Source organism: Oryctolagus cuniculus, chromosome 2 (assembly GCF_051225735.1).
Source record: "Oryctolagus cuniculus isolate XC-2025 breed Fujian yellow rabbit chromosome 2, ASM5122573v1, whole genome shotgun sequence".
NCBI classification, from domain to species: Eukaryota; Metazoa; Chordata; class Mammalia; order Lagomorpha; family Leporidae; genus Oryctolagus; species Oryctolagus cuniculus.
The window spans coordinates 10,868,163-10,884,691 of NC_142868.1; the positions used below are offsets into that span (position 1 = coordinate 10,868,163).

General features: G+C 45.2%; 1 protein-coding gene across 3 annotated transcripts in view; it reads left to right on the top strand.

Moving 5' to 3' along the window:
• BST1 (bone marrow stromal cell antigen 1) overlaps positions 1-15,455 on the top strand; it is a 49,023-nt gene extending 33,568 nt beyond the window's left edge. For all 3 annotated transcript variants that reach the window (XM_089326962.1, XM_089326963.1, XM_002709522.6), the window contains 3 exons: positions 4,816-4,902; positions 6,862-6,921; positions 14,698-15,455. In XM_089326962.1, the coding sequence (XP_089183088.1) occupies positions 4,816-4,902; positions 6,862-6,921; positions 14,698-14,824 (274 nt within the window). In that variant the 3' untranslated portion in view covers positions 14,825-15,455. The remainder of the gene's footprint in view (positions 1-4,815; positions 4,903-6,861; positions 6,922-14,697) is intronic.
• Positions 15,456-16,529: the final 1,074 nt, after the last annotated feature.

Here is a 16,529-nt window from a genome sequence, read left to right on the forward strand (position 1 = left end):
CAGAGGGCTGATGTCACGTGGGGGGAAGGATTGTCCCCTGAGAGTATTTCCAGTACAACTTCAGTGAATTCCTGTTGCCAGCCCCCAGGACCCTCTAAGACTCCTCACACAATGAGGGTTCTGTTTTCCCGTCTCTTGGGAAACATAAATTATGTAAGTTCCACCATCTGTCTCTTGGGCAAGAGGTCACAGTAAGTTGGGGACTAGGTATTACGTAAGTTACACCCAGATCTGGGCTTCCCTTCCTGGAAGACAAGTTATATTTATTGTTGCATGAAGAATAGCATGTATTATTTTTCTTGGTTTTGTGACAAGTTAGCTTTGTCTAGGAGTCATGTCACTTGTTGTCTCGGTGTATCTATCAAGGAAAGCGTGTCCTTTGAACCTCCTTTCGGTGACACAAGGAGGTTGTAAGTCCGCAACATCGCAGCCATCATGAGCTAGGAAAGCAGCAGCCTTGGACTGCTCAGATATTAGAGATGATACACGAGGACTGTGTGAGGGTGCAGGGTGCTTCAGAACCTTTGTGAGAAAATGGAGTTAACTGGCCTCAGGATCAGCCCTTCAGGCATTTGGATCTGGCTGAAGAGCCCATGAGAATATTTTAGGCATGGAAAGCCAAGACACTCTGGAAAAAAAAAAAGACCTAAATGAAAGATCTCTGCAAGTGAGATCCCAGTGAAAAGAACGGGGCCATCAAAGAAGGAGGTACCTTTCTCTGAAGGGAGGAGAGAACTTCCATTTTGACTATGACCTTGTCTGAATAAGATCGAAGTCGGCGAACTCAACAGGCTTCCATAGCCTTGGCAACTCATGACTAGAGCCTAGGGAGATTACTGACGCCATAAACAAGAGTGTCAATTTGTTAAGTCAACAACAGGAGTCACTGTGCACTTACTCCACATGTGGGATCTGTCCTTAATGTGTTGTCCAATGTGAAGTAATGCTATAACTAGTCTGAAACAGTATTTTACACTTTGTATTTCTGTGTGGTTGCAAACTAATGAAATCTTTACTTAATATATACTAAATCGATCTTCTGTATATAAAGATAATTGGAAATGAATCGATGTGAATGGAATGGGAGAGGGAGCGGGAGATGGGAGGGGTGCGAGTGGGAGGGAAATTATGGGGGGGAAAGCCATTGTAATCCATAAATTATACTTTGGAAACTTATATTTACTAAATAAAAGTTGCTGGTCCTTGACATATTTGTGAATTAAGCAGAGTTTGCATAAAAGACTCTGCCCATCCTCTTGAGGTCTACAGCCAAATTCCTACCAATGGGAACAACTTTATTTAGCGACTATTCAGTATACAGATTCTGCTTCATGCAGTGCATAGTGGGTAAGCAGAGCTGACATGTCCTATGGGATATATCATATGGTAGTAAAGAACTCTGGGGCAGGCAGTTGGAATAACAGTTATGTTGTTGATTGGGAAACCCACAACCCATATCAGAGTGCTTGGTGCCAGCTCAGCTGCCAATCCAGCTTCCTGCTAATGTGCACTGTAGGAGGTAGTGGGATGGCTCAAGAACTGACGTCTCTGCTAGCCTCAAGGGGAGATCCAGATTGAATTCAGGCTCCTGGCTTTGGTTTGGCCTGACCCTGGCTGTTGTGGGCAGTTACAGGGTGACCCAACAGGTGCAAGATCTATCTCTCTCTCTGCCTTTCAAATAAAATGAAAATAAATACATTTACAGTAAAAACAGGAATTCTAGAGACCATGTATATGGGTTCAAATATCTAATTCATCTCTTGCCACCTCTGTGAGCTTAGCCAAGCTATTTGCATCTGCATGCCTCAGTTTCTTCACCTGTTAAGGGATGATGATAATAGCAGTTTCCACAATGGAGGAACTCTCTGAAGATTAAATCAACCGATTCATGTGCTTAGAGATGTACCTAGAATTGGGTAAGCTTCCAATAACAAATACTAATGTTTATGATACAGCATGGAGCATATGATTGGCAGTACAACATGCTGTCATAACAGGAAAGAAAGAGTATGTGTTTTCCAGAACATCAGTTGTCTTTTATCTGCAGGAATTTAAGAGAATACATGCATAGTTTTACTTCACCAGTGACAGGGGCTAAAAAATGTCAAGTACTTAGTGTTGAAATTGTGAAATAGTATTATTTATAGTAGTTATTACTTATCAGATTATCACTATATTAGTGCTGTTTTGAAACCTCTATTTTTTTTACAAATATACCACCAAGTATGCATACTTATTGCAGCAAGAAAAGTGAAAAAAAATTATTCCATGCTACTAAAAAAATAAAAAAAGAAAGAAAATGGAGTTAAAAGGTGAGTTTCTTTTGGAGCAAAACATTTTGAAACCCATTAAGTTCTTATAACACACAGTTTTCCATGAATATTTTGAAGACCCTTGAATTCATAGATTTCAATAGTTTTTTTGCACCAAAATAAACTTATCTTTTAATTCTGTTTCCATGAACTCTTGAACTACTCTTGTAGTTAATAAAATTGTTTTATATTATGGATTGTTATTAAATAGATTTTAACTGCTCTTGTCACAAAAAACAGGGGTGACAGATGTATTAATCTTCTTTGTATAGTAACCATTGTGCTGCCTAAGAGGGTCCCATAGCATCCTGTTGTAAACTTCAAATATTCAAAATAAATATTATTTAAAAAAAAAAAAAACCCACCCATAGGCAAAGTGCTAAAAACAACATAGTAGTACCTGATTGTGTGGAGGCCTCTTCTGGCTGCCTTTCTTTAAAGAAACAGTGGCATAACCCACTGACTGACCTCTGGGTCCAGGCAAGCTGCTCTTCTGTTATTGCTTACTAAGAATCCTAAGTAGTGACCCAGAGATGGCTAGGTTCCCCAACATGATGTGACTGCACACTTTGTCCTCCCCATCCTGGAATCCCTGAAACCCCACTTCTGTGAAATCTTCTGTGACTGCTGGCTTCCTCCCTATGCATTCCCTCTCTGTTAGTCTTATAGTGCACGTGCTGCTTGCAAACACCTTCCCATTGCAGGGGAACTCAGGCAGGGTGCTGCCTGCAAGAACACCTTGCCTCTTACCACAGATGGCAGCATTGTGCCTACCGCCGTGTGCTTCTGTCAGTCCCTCCTGCTTAACTGGGACCATCAGCAGGGCAGGAATCACTGTAGGAGAGAGTGAGAGAAATGGATGCTTTCCAGGGTGCAACATGGCAGTGTGTATGAAGAGCCTTAAAATGGCACCAAAGCCTAGACACCAGAAAACCTACTTTCAGGAATTTATGGCTAAGAAACAATGAAGAACATGTACAAAAATGAAGTTTCAACAAGGACTGCTGTGTGCAAATGGTGTTGAAATGTAGGAATCAACCTAGATCTTCAACAACAGGGGGCTGGTTGTGTGAGTTACGATCTGTTTATGGAAGGAAGACCATGCAAAAATTAAAAATAATGACAGAGGTGTGTGTCACAACACATGCAATGACAAAACTCACCAATATGACTTTTTCTTTCCTTAAGTAGAGAACTTTCACCTAAAGGTATCACGTGATGGCTTCTCTTGGGTGTGTCCAAGTGGTCAGTATTGGGAGCCACGGAGATTACTTTAACAGTAATCCTGTAAAGTAACCCAGTAAAGCACTGGGTTTTCCTGACTGTCAGTCTGAAAACCAAGTCAGTGCGTGACTTATGGACAGGTGCAAACAGCATGGATAAAAGCTGTAGAAATGGGTGAATCATGTCTGCGTATACAGAAGAGGGACTGTGTGAGATTTCATCATGCTTCTTAGAACACTGACCAATTCAAAACTATGAGTTGCTTATTTTCGGAATTTTCCATTTCATATTTGCTGTGGTTAGCTGTGGGTAACAAAGTGCAGAAAACAACTGTGGATAGGAAGGACTGCTGTGCATGGAAATGTTAGCAGCAACTCACTGTGGGATGTGAGATCTGGGGTAATTATTTCTTGTGTTTCTTTGTACTTTTGAGTATTTTTAAATTGGTGGGCTTCATTGTTATTTTAGGCTTAAAATTAATGTTATTTTAGGCTTAAAATTAATGTTATTTTAGGCTTAAAATCAATGTTGGATAAGTTGGTAATTGGCGTTGTGCCAGGCCCCTGGGGCACAACACAGATACTTATGGCTGAGGTGGTTGTGGTTCTACACTGAGACAGATAACCGTGCACATGGCCAGCTCTGGGCCTCTTGGAGTGTATGACCCCTGCAGCTTCAGACTTGGTGCTGTGTCCTCAGAGCATCCTTTCCTGGATGCTGCAGGTCTACCGGAAGCAGTGCTTTTTGGACAAGACACTCTCCCTCACTCCCGCATATTCCCTCTGAGAGAACAATGTCCACGTGCACGCGGTCAAAAGAAATTTTATTTTTTTATTTTTGAAGATTTATTTATTTTTATTTGAAAGGCAGAGTTACAGAGAGGCTGAGGCAGAGAGAGAGGGAAAGAGAGAGAGAGAGGTCTTCCATCCTCTGGTTCACTCCCCACATGGCCACAGCGGCTAGAGCTGCACCGATCCAAAGCCAGGAGCCAGGAGCATCTTCTGGGTCGCGCATGTGGGTGCAGGGGCCCAAGGACCTGGGCCATCTTCTACTGCTTTCCCAGGCCATAGCAGACAGCTGGACCAGAAGTGGAGCCGCCGGGACTCGAACCAGCACCCATAGGGATGCTGGCTCTGCAGGCGGCGGCTTTACCTGCTAGACCACAGCACCAGCCCCCAGAAGAAATTTTAATTTACCCAGCAATGATTGCCTTTTCTTCCTACTCTTCCTTTCCTCCTTTTGTTTATTTATTTGTAACATAGATGTTTTTATGTCTTAGGGAATCTTGTGGAGAGGGCACCGTGAAAATCCTGGAAGAGAGACTGGAGGCCATGGGGTTCCAGTACAGCTGTGTCAATGATTACCTGTAGGTGGTATTTGTAATCAGTGTGCATGATCAAAGGTGGAGTATTGATTTGGAAGGCAGGGGGGTGGTGGTGGTCTTGTTTCTCAAAAGATTTATTTATTTATTATTTATTTGAGAGGCTAGAGAGTTGTCATTTGCTGATTTCCTCTACAAATGCCTGCAATAGCCTCTTTTTATTATTATTATTATTTTTTACAGGCAGAGTGGACAGTGAGAGAGAGACAGAGAGAAAGGTCTTCCTTTGCTGTTGGTTCACCCTCCAATGGCCGCCGTGGCCAGCGCGCTGCGGCCGGCATACTGCGGCCGGCGCACCGCGCTGATCCGATGGCAGGAGCCAGGTGCTTCTCCCAGTCTCCCATGGGGTGCAGGGCCCAAGCACTTGGGTCATCCTCCACTGCACTCCCGGGCCACAGCAGAGAGCTGGCCTGGAAGAGGGGCAACCGGGACAGAATCCGGTGCCCCGACCGGGACTAGAACCCGGTGTGCCGGCGCTGCAAGGCGGAGGATTAGCCTAGTGAGCCGCGGCGCCGGCCCGTAATAGCCTCTTTACCCACTATGCCACAGCACCAGCCCCATTTTTTTTTAATAAAAGCAATTGTTACTCTACAGCCTCTCAACAATGGAGAAAACTCTGACTAAATTTCCACATTTATGACCACTATGTTCTTGTCCTGGAACTCCCCCAGAAGAGGCTCTTTCTCTACCAGAGCAGGTTTTAAATCATCAGGCCACACTGTGGTGGTTAGGCTGGGCCCAAGATCTCCACCCCGCGCAGCTGTCCTGAGTCTTAGTCTGCATTCCCTCCTCTCTGGGCTTGTCCATCGTCCCTGCCCCTTCCTCCAGGCTGGCCACAGGACTCTTTCCAAGCCTGTCTCAGCTTCTCCTAACTCCGATTTCATTACTCTGCCTAGGTCCTTTCTCTCCTAAGGAAGGGTTGTTTGGTATTGTTCTCCTGGGGATCACAGACTATACAGTAAAAGATATAACATAGCAAAATTATGAAAGTTAGCAAATCAAACTCCGATCTACATGTGAGGACCTCCTGCCTGTCACAGTTCAGGCAGCATTTCCTTCTGTTCCATGCTTTCCCCAAGACTCCCTAATTTGTGTGGGGCTGGATTGTTTCATTGTCTATCCGCCCTCCTCATTGGTTTCTGCGGGTACTGTATTGAGCCACACTGAGTGAAACGATGCTTTTTTGGGGGGTGGGACATAAAACAACAAATCACTCTCACAAAGAAAACACCTGTAAATGTATAGACTATATTTACCAAGCAGTAGGCAAGACCAGGGAAGGAGCACAGAGCAAGCCATGGAGTAGACAATGTGACTTTCCTGTTCATGTAGAGTCCCCCGTGGCCACCCTGCCACAGAGGTCCTGTCCTGGCTGGACGTCCGCTACCTGAGGCTCGGGGTTCCACTGCCAGCTGGCTCTCCTCTCCATCACTGCTTTCCCTTCCCTCCTGGCTGCCCCAGAGTCTCACATCAGTTGAGCTTGCTCCACTGAAGCCTAATCACTGTCCTCACGCACATGTCTCAGGTTCAACCTTTGACCCAGAGTATTTATGAAAGATTTTTTTAAAAAAAATGTTGTTTGTATATACAGAAGTGGTTACAAGCTCAGGCTCCATCAGCCTGCAAAGTTCCAGTTCAGCTCCATAACTCACTGCTTTGAGAACCAGGGAAAATTACTATGATCAGCTTTCCCAGCTGCAAATTGGAGACGAAAGTAGTATTCTTCCATTTGGTTTTTGTGTTAAGTGACGTGATATGTGTAAAATGTATAATCACGTTTCTTGGTTTATAGTAAGTCTCAACAAATGCTGGCTAAGATTTTAAAAATAAAATTTGTGTAATTTTTTGAGAGCAGAGACTTTGTATCTCTAAGACTGCCACACATTATACATGTTTGATAGTGAACATTCTTCAAATAATTCCTTCGCTACTTTCTTTCTATAGGCCAGTGAAGCTCTTAATGTGCGTGGACCACAGCACTCATCCTGACTGTGCCTTAAATTCGTAAGTAAATGCCTCAACCCACATTTCCTTTCTTTCCCAAGATAACCAGTCCTTCGTATTACAGTGACTTGCAGTATGATTTTACACCCACCCCCTAAAACACCAGCTTCAGAATAATGTTTGTTGTTTCGCACTGTACCTCTCTCATTCTCTTGAGCCGCCAGATGGGTGCAGGTTGAGCAGACATCTGCTGAGCTGAGCCAGACTCACTGGATACTGCAGGGGAGGCACAAGGGACCCTCTGTTCCGCAGCACCTGTTTCGGCAGAAATTCCAGGAGTCGGGCAGCATCAGCACCTCTTAACATTTGCTTATTTTTTCTTCTTTTATGTCTGTTCATATCCTTTGTCCTTTCCTTTGTTCCTCCCTCCTTCCCTCCCTTCCTTCCTTCCTCCTCGCCCCCTTCTTTCTTTTTTTCTTGTTTATTTATTTGAAAGAGTTATACATATAGAGGGAAAGACAGTGGGAGAGAGATCTTCTGTCTGCTGTTTTATTCCCCAGATGACTGCAATGGCCAGGGCTGAACCAAGCAGAGGCCAGGAGCCAGGAGCTTCATCTGGGTCTTCTATGTGGGTTTAAGGGGCCCAAACACTTGGCCCATCTTCTGCTTTTCTCAGACCATTAGCAAGGAGCTGGATTGGAAGTGGAGCAGCCTGGACTCAAACCATCACCCATATGGAATGCCAGCATTGCAGGCGGTGGCTTTACCTGTTATGTTGCAACACTGGCCAATATTTGCTTCTTAGTCCTAATTAAAATTTCTAGTTAATTTATTGAAAAGATAACATAGGATGAAGTTCAGAATTATAAAATGGAAGAGTAAGTGAGTGACTTCCCATTCTCCATGTCTGAGTAACTCAGTTCCCCTATCCAGAGGCAAAAGCTGTTTTCTGGTTTCCTGCAGGGTATTGTATGCCTGTAGCCACACACAGACAGATGCACACACACACACACACACACACACACGTTTCCCTTACACTGTCCATATAAATGATGGATGTGCGTAGGATGCTAGAACTTACTTTTTTCACTTAACAGCATGTTGCCATGTATTTTATAAAATAAATTCATTGTGTATGTTCGAGATGTACCTGATGCTATTGGGTACCCAGAGATAATAAGATGGTAACTATAATGAAGCAGGTTATCATCTCAATTCTTTGCAACATGAGCAGTTAAAATCTACTTATTTAACAATAAATCTGCATACAATAAAATCTTAACTTTAATCCTCATGTTGCACATTCCATCTGTACACTTGATTGTCCTGTCTGCCTAGCCCTCCCATAGCCTCTTCCCTGCCCCCATCCTCGTAGCCACTTTTCTATTCTCTGTGTCTGTGTATTTTTCATTGCAGCCTTATTCACAATAGTGAAGATACGGAAACAACCTCAATGTCCACTGATGGAGGAATGGATAAAGAAAACATGGACTATTATTTGGCATTTAAAAAGGAGATCCTTCCATTTGCCTCAGTGTGGAGGAAAAGGAGAGGCAGAGAGAGAAAGAGAGAGAGAGAGGTCTTCCATCCACTGGTTCACTCCCCAATTGGCCACAAAGGCCGGAGCTGAGCTAATCCAAAGCCAGGATCTTCTTTTGGGTCTCCCATTCAGGTGCAGGGGTCCAAGCACTTGGGCCATCTTCTACTGGTTTCCCAGGCCATAGCAGAGAGCTGGATTGAATGTGGAGCAGCCGGGACTTGAAGCGGCACCCTTATGGGATGCCGGCACTGCAAGGTTTTACCTGCTACACCACAGTGCTGGCCCCTGGAGGGCTCTTTGCGCTTCCTGCGACATTGGGTTATATCTGTATCCATATCTGTTTCTGTATCTGTACCTATAACGATGCGTAAATTTAGCCAGTTTTAGGAGTTAAAGCATGATGCTTTATTGTTTTAATTTGTGTTGGCAGGAAGACTTCTGATCCTACCACCTACAATCTCTTTCCCTCCTTTCCTATCTGCTAAAATCATCCTTATCCTTGAGAGCCAGCTCCAAATGTCCAGTCCTCTGTAAGGCTTTCCTGTTTCTCTGGGTGGATTAAGGAAACTCCCTTGTCTTTACTTCCAAGAACTTTGTACACCATTTGAGTAGAGCGTCTTGCTCTTCCTAGTATGTTACGGTTCATCCCGTGCCATCTGTCTGCCTTACTTGATTTGGAGACTGCATTCCTGTTAGTGTTTTCTCATACCAATTGAACATAGTAGGCCCTCCATAAACACCTGTGGGATCCATTCTTCCACCCACAGGGGGAGAGAATGAGTCAGGGATGGGCATCCACTGTACACCAGGTATTTACCGTGTGCGCTACATAAAATGTTTTGTTCATCATTATAATTAGTCCATTAGATAAACCGAAAGAAAAAGGAAGAGAGCGAGCAAGTGAGTTATAGAGAGCTTGTTATTCCCATATAGATCTTCCTTTTTTCATTTAGTAGTAGAACCCTTGAATTTTAGTTATATCCATGGCTGCTGAGAGCATTGTGTTACAGCCTCCCCTCCCCTCCCACCATGGCTGATTGATGTGTGCAACTTCTGGGTTAAGCACTCAGAAGGAAGGGGTGTGCATTCCTTTCCCCCTTTCCTACTCACTGGTAGATGGACCGAGAGCATAGAGTGGTGCTTTGTCTTCGACTGGGCAAGGCAGGGTTCATATAACAGAAAGCAGCTAGGGAACCCCATACCATGAAGTCGCTTTGTCAGCCCCGGACAGTCTCTATCCAGACATGACCATCTGTCCTTTCTAAGGCACGGTCACTTAGGGTCATTTTGACGGAAGCAAAACTGTATCTGAACCAGTGCAGGCAGATTCTACTATCTTCCTTCAGAGGTGGAGGAACCCTGGCTTGGAGAAGTTAATAAAGGACTTTCCTAAGGCCACCCAGCTGGGGAGGGCAGAGCCAGGATCGGAAGGACCTCCTCAGCTTAACAGAATTCACTTTACCAGACGTTGTGCTGTTTGAACTGGAAATTGAGCTGGCAGGTCCCCCATCTCCAGTGTGTACTTTAGGAGTTCACAGTCCATGGTCTAAGTCCCCTCCCTGCACTCTGCTCCTCAGGCCCTGTGAATTTGGCATGCATTTTTGAGTCTTCTGTTAGAACATGAAGAATAGTTTATGGACCTGGTCCTCTGTTCCCTGTTCCTCTCCTAAAGGCAGTCCACCCTCACGTCCCTGATGCTCAAAACCCAGCCTGGCCTTCCCGGCTCTTCATCCTCTTCCCAAACACGTCACCCACGGGAAATGCGATCTGGGGCTGGTTTCGTCCATACACATCAAATGTCGTGTGCCTTCCTGCCTGGAATCCTGGGGCCCCCATTCTTTTGGCAGGGATGACAGCCCTGCAGTTGAACTCTGGTTGCCTGAAACAGGCAGCTTTCTTAGCTGCAAAGCCTCAGGAGGCACCATGACTCAGTCTTTAAAATTGCAGCCTCCACCCCACAGCTCCAGCTTTTAAATTCTTTCCTCTTGCTGCTCAGGTTTTCTTTGTTGCAATGCTTGTCTTCTTCTCGCTGTTGACTGACATGAAGTTTGCCTTTTATTGCCCAAGTGTGACCTGTTAAAACATCCACTTTGAGGACTGGCACTGTGGCGTAATGGGTGAAGCCACCACCCGTGGCGCCAGCATCTCATGTGGACACCTGTTCAAGTACCAGCTGTGCCACTTCCAATCCAGCTCCCTGCTAATGTGCCTGGGAAGCAGCAGAAGATGGCCCACATGCTTGGCCCTCTGCTACCTGTGTAGGAGACCTGGAGGAATCTCCTGGTTCCTGGCTTCAGACCGGCCCAGCTCCAGCTGTTGTAGCCATTTGGGGAGTGGACCAGCAGAGGCAGTATCTCTCCCTCTCTGTCTCTCCTTCTCTCTCTCTCTCTCTCTCTAACTCTTTCAAATAAATAAATCTTAAAAAAAAAATCAGCTCTGGGACGTCAAAGACTTGGGCCTGTTCTGCTCACTTGTGGATGTATCCTCAGACTCTAGAACAAAGCTTGCAATGAATGAATGAATGAATGAATGAACAAGTGGTTGCCTTCTGCCCTGAGGAGGCATATGTTTTGCCTGGTCCAGGCCAAACCCAAGCTGGGAACTCAACCTGGGTCTCCCACAGGAGTGCTGGAATCATCAGCTGCTGCCTTCCAGGGGACACATGGCAGAAAGTATTTTTTATGATTTATTTGAAAATCATAATTAGAGAGAGAGCGAGAGCGAGAGAGAGAGAGAGAGAGAGATCTTCCATCTACTGGTTTACTAGGGCACAATGGCCAGGACCAGACCAAAGCCAACAGCAAGGAGCTTCTTATTTGCAACATATTAGGGAACTTGGGGTACAGGAATAGCTGCTGGATTAGTCCTGTTATCTCAATATATAGTGTAACTTTTAAAAAAAATATTGATTTATTTGAAAGGCAGAGTTAGAAGGAGAGAAAGAGATATGTCTTCCATTTGCTGGTTTTCTCCCCAAATGACTGCAATGGCTAGGGCTGGGCCAGGCCAAAGCCAGGAGTCAGGCATTCCCCAAATGGCCACAACAGCCAGGGCTCGGTCAGCCCAAAGCCAGGAGTCAAGAACTTAATCCAGATCTCCCATGAGGGTGCAGAGGTCCAAGCACTTGGGCCATCTTCCGCTGCTTTCCCAAGCTCATTAGCGGGGAATCGGATTGGAAGTGCAGCAGCAGGGGTGTGCACTGGCTCCCATATGAATGCTGGCATTGCAGGTGAGTGGCTCAATCTGCTGCACCACAATGCTGTCAAAATACCTTTATGACTATTAAGTAACTGATTATAGACTTGAGATTTTTAGTTTAAAGTAATAGGAGAATTTTGCTAAGTTTTTAATCAGTACTGGAAATTCTTAAAATAATCAAGATTAAATGTTATGCCTTCATTAGATTTTTAAGATCAAGTACAGATGGTTTTGCTTAATGTCATTTAAAAATATTTTAAATGTAATATTTTAAATATAAAAGAATGACTTTGAAACATTCGAAAGAATTCAGTAAATGTAGAGCACTCCTAAAGCTCACTATCAGGCAGGCATTTGACCTAATGGTTAGGGTATCCATGATCCATTTTGGAGTGCCTGGGTTTGTTTCCTAGCTCTTGCACCTGACTCCAGCTTCCTGCTAATGCAGGTGATAGTTCAAGTAGTTGGATTCTTGCCAGCCAAATGGAAGCCGTAGACTGAACTCCTTCCCTCTCCTCCTGTTTCTTTCCCTCCTCACAACCCCCCTTCCCCACACACAGCTGTTGAAAGCATTTGGGGAGTGAATCAACAGATGGGAGCTCTGTGTATGTGTGGGTGGGTGGGTGAGTGTGGGTGTGTTTCTCTCTCTCTCTCTCTCTCTCTCTCTCTGCCTCAAAATTTTAAAAATGTTTTTAAAATTAAACACTTGGAGCTGGCACTGTAGCATAGTGGGTAAAGCCACTGCCTGTGGGAGTGGCATCCCATATGGACACCAATTTGAGTCCTGGCTGCTCCACTTCTGATCCAGTTCCTTGTTAATGTGCCTGGGAAAGCAGCGGAGGATGGTCCAGGTGCTTGGGCCCTGCTCCCACGTGGATACCCAGAAAAAGCCCCTGGCTCCTGGTTTCAGATCATTCCAGCTCCTGCTGTTGTGGCCATTTAGGAAGTGAACTAGGAGATGGGAGATCTTTCTCTTTGCCTTTCTCTCTCTCTCTCTCTCTCTCTCTCTCTCTCTCTGTAAGTCTTTCTTTCAAATAAATGAATAAATCTTTAGAAAAGTACAAAAATTTACAGAGAGAGGTAGAGACAGAGAGAGAGGTCTTCCATCCACTGGTTCACTCCCCAGATGGTTGCAACAGCCGGAGCTGCACTGATCCGAAGCCAGGAGCCAGGAGCCAGGAGCCAGGAGCCAGGAGCTTCTTCTGGGTCTCCTACGTGGGTGCAGGGGCCCAAGGACTTCTTCTACTGCTATCCCAGGCTACAGCAGAGAGCTGGATCGGAAGTGGAGCAGCCGGGACTAGAACCGGTGCCCATATGGGATGCCGGCACTTCAGGCCAGGGCTTTAACCCGCTGTGCCACAGCACCGGCCCCTAAAAGTATTAATTCTTAAAACCGAAGTAACTGCAAATAGTGCATAAAAGGTACCCTCAAAGACAGCCTCTCATGAACAAGAAAAACTTTTTAAGTTAAAACTGACAATGCGTAGATATGAACGCTGGCAGGTGTAGCATGATGACGGACACAAATGATGGCACCTGGTCTGGGAAGGTGCTCTCCAGGCCACTGACTGTGGTGACCTCCTGGGAAGAGAGTGGAGACTAGAAAAGAATGAAGCAGACTCTCATTACCGCTGTCCTTAGTTCTTTGTGTTGTTTTCTCTTCTTCTTAATTGCATATTTCAAAATTGTCATTAGGGAGGATTTTAAACATTCCCAGCACAAAGGAACAATAAATACTTGAGGTGCTGGATGTGCCAATTACCCTTATCTGATCATACATGTTGTATCCAGGTATTGAAATGTCACACTGCCCCCCCACGAACACATAAAGTCACCATGTGTCAATTAAAATAAAAATAAATGTATTTTATATAAGTTAATTATATAAAAGCAAAGGTAATTATCAATTTTGAGTCAAGTTGGAAAATTAACTAAAGTGCAGTTGTGAAAAATGTCCAGCAGGAGGAGCCATAATACAAATTTGTGGGTGAAATTCTGCATTCAAGTGGAGTCTGGAACTTTTAAGAACTGGTTATCTTCTTAGAATTGTATCTATGAAGTACATGAAATCTATTCTCTTTGTATTAATGAAAATTACTTTAAAAAGAACTGTCCACTATGTTCAGAGCCATAGGTGTATTTACAAACCAACATTAGATGGCTTCATAGTTTATTATTTTTTTTTATTTGAAGGAGTTACACAGAGAGAGGAGAGGCAGAGAGAGAGAGAGAGAGAGAAAGAGAGAGAGAGATCTTCCATCCAATGGTTCACTCCCCAGTTGGCTGCAGCGGCTGGAGCTGTGCAGATCTGACGCCAGGAGCTTCTTTCCGGGTCTCCCATGTGGGTGGAGGGGCCCAAGGATGTGAGCCATCTTCTACTGCTTTCCCAGGCCACAGCAGAGAGCTGGATCAGAAGTGGAGCAGCCGGGTCTTGAACCAGTGCCCATATGGGATGCTGGCGCTTCAGGCCAGTGCGTTGACCCGCTGTGCCACAGTGCTGGCCCCAGCTTCATAGTTTAAAATTTTTATCTTTGAATTGGTTTTTAAAAATTCAGTAATCTGTTTCAAAACGTGCAGCAGTCAGACACTACTTCCTGTGAACAGCGGTCGTGTTTGGCCAGGCCTGCTCGGTGTCTTACATCAGGACAGGCTTTCCTCACCAGCTAAACTCTGCCGATGTGATGTCCAGCATCGGGCACTTGGCTAACGCGATGGTGTATCTGTCAATGCGGATTCACCTACAAGGAAGAAGGAATTCATTCCATGTGTACCAACGTGCAAGTGTGTCCAGCACCATGTAAGATGAAGAAAACAAGTTACAGATTCCATTTGTGATTAGACAAAAAACAAAAGCAAAACCTCAGGAAAACAAAAACAAAAAAACACCTGCATGTGTGCAGGACTTTCCTGGAAGGACAACTTCAGTTATCAACAGTGATTCTCTGTGGAAAGTGGGAATAGGGAGACCAGGAAAACTTCACTTTCACTTGATAGCTTTCTGTGCTATTTAAAATTGTCTACCTGTGCATTGTGTTTTAAAATAGGGACCATACACCAATACTGACATTCGCTTCTGCATCATTTTTTTAAACTTGCAGGGCAGCAGCATCTACTCAGAGAGATGGCTCATCACTTTATACAGACCGAGGGGCCACCCTGACCATGGCTCTCTTAATGGCCTTGGCTTCAGGTGCTCAAATGCAGCTGGAACCTCCACTCTCCTAACTGGCCTTCAGCCTGACGCCTACCCCTGCACGGTCATCACTCCTGTGTATTCCAAGTGACCCTATGGTCTAAAGAAGCCACTTTGTGAAAACAGTGTCCCGTAATGGTATTTCAATAACTCATGTGCTCACGATTTCAGAAAAAAAATTAAACTAGTTCTATTTAGCATATTATTTTCATAACGCTACAGAACATTGAGCTCAAGATTGTAGTGTAATTTTATGTAATCAAATATTTTTAGAATTTCTAATAGAACTATATTTTACCTTTTCTACATTTTTCTATATACCCAACATCGCATGCTACATGCTTTTGATAACTTGGGATTTGTGCACACTATGTAAATGTATAGGTACCTGGTATGCCAAAATTTATATGTGATATGCATTTCATGGTTATTTATAATGAGGGAAAGATCCAAAATGCCCAATAATAGTTACATCTTTACAGAAACTGTTTGGAACCGTTCACATAGGAAAATGCTAATGCTAAGTGTGAGAGACAGGATATAAAACTGTCCATATAATCAAGTTGTCTAAAATATAGTACAAGTTCATTAATTCTCTTATGAGTGTGTATATGTATTGTAAATGAATGAAAGGAAAGATAATAAACAATCATCTCTGGATAATGGTGTTGTCACTGATTTGATTTTCAGCTTCTCTAATCAGCAGAAGAAACTCACACACACGCACACACACACACACACACACAATGTGTGTGGAAATTAGACCCAACACAGGACAGCCACAACAGAGAAAAGCAAAACCAAAAGCTTGCCTCAGACACTTCTCTGTTCCATCCCTGTCTGGCCTGGAGCAGGCGTGTGTGGTTAAGCAGCCGGGTGCTGGCTCTGATGCTCAGGGGCCAGCAAGAGGCTGCTCTTCCACAGCCTGTGCCGTCCTGTGGGCCCTGCAAATCCCTGCTGGGAAGGGGAGAATGGCCCGGATGGCCCCAGGCGGGGCTGCTCTCTGCGCGGCGTCCCTGGTGTCTGGGAGCTGCCTTCCTGAGTGCATTTCTCTCCATTCCTGCGGGCAGCCTGAACTGGGAAGCTGCAGCGTTTGGTGATTGCTGTGTAGGACACACTCTCGACGCGGCCCCGAGCACGCCTCAGCCTTCTCACTGAAAGGATCCAACACCTCCTTAACCAGTCTGCTCTGCCTGCTGCCTCTTCTCTGTTCCCCCTCATCGCCCACCGTGACCCTTTCCTTGTGGGGTCTACACACGGGCCTGCTCAGTGCTGGGATTGGCTCGGCTCTGGCAGAAGGGGCCAGGCTATGGGACCATTGCTGTCAGTGCATCCTCGCCTTAGCCAGCACACACCAGGCACCTGGGGAACAGTGGCTTCCCCTCACTCCACCAGGACACTCACACGCAGCGTGGGGGCCAGCAGGGATTGGGAACCAGGTCAAGCCCAGGAGGGCTAAGAAAACAGACTTTGAGAAGCGAGGCTGTTAAAGGAATAACATCTGAGACGATCTGATGTGGTAGAATGTTCCCCAGGGAGCCCTGGTGTGCTGGTGAACACAGGTCAGCTTCTGCGGGAAGCAGTACCCAGCTGGGTGCCATGCAACTGAGTTGTTTGCAAAGCCCAGACAGGGCCTTTCTCCTTCCTCAGGGCCTTTGGACGTGCTGGGGTCCACACTGCTTTCCCTGCGTGCTCCGCCGTCTGTTTGGCTTTGAGACCCACGCTAAGCATCCCCTC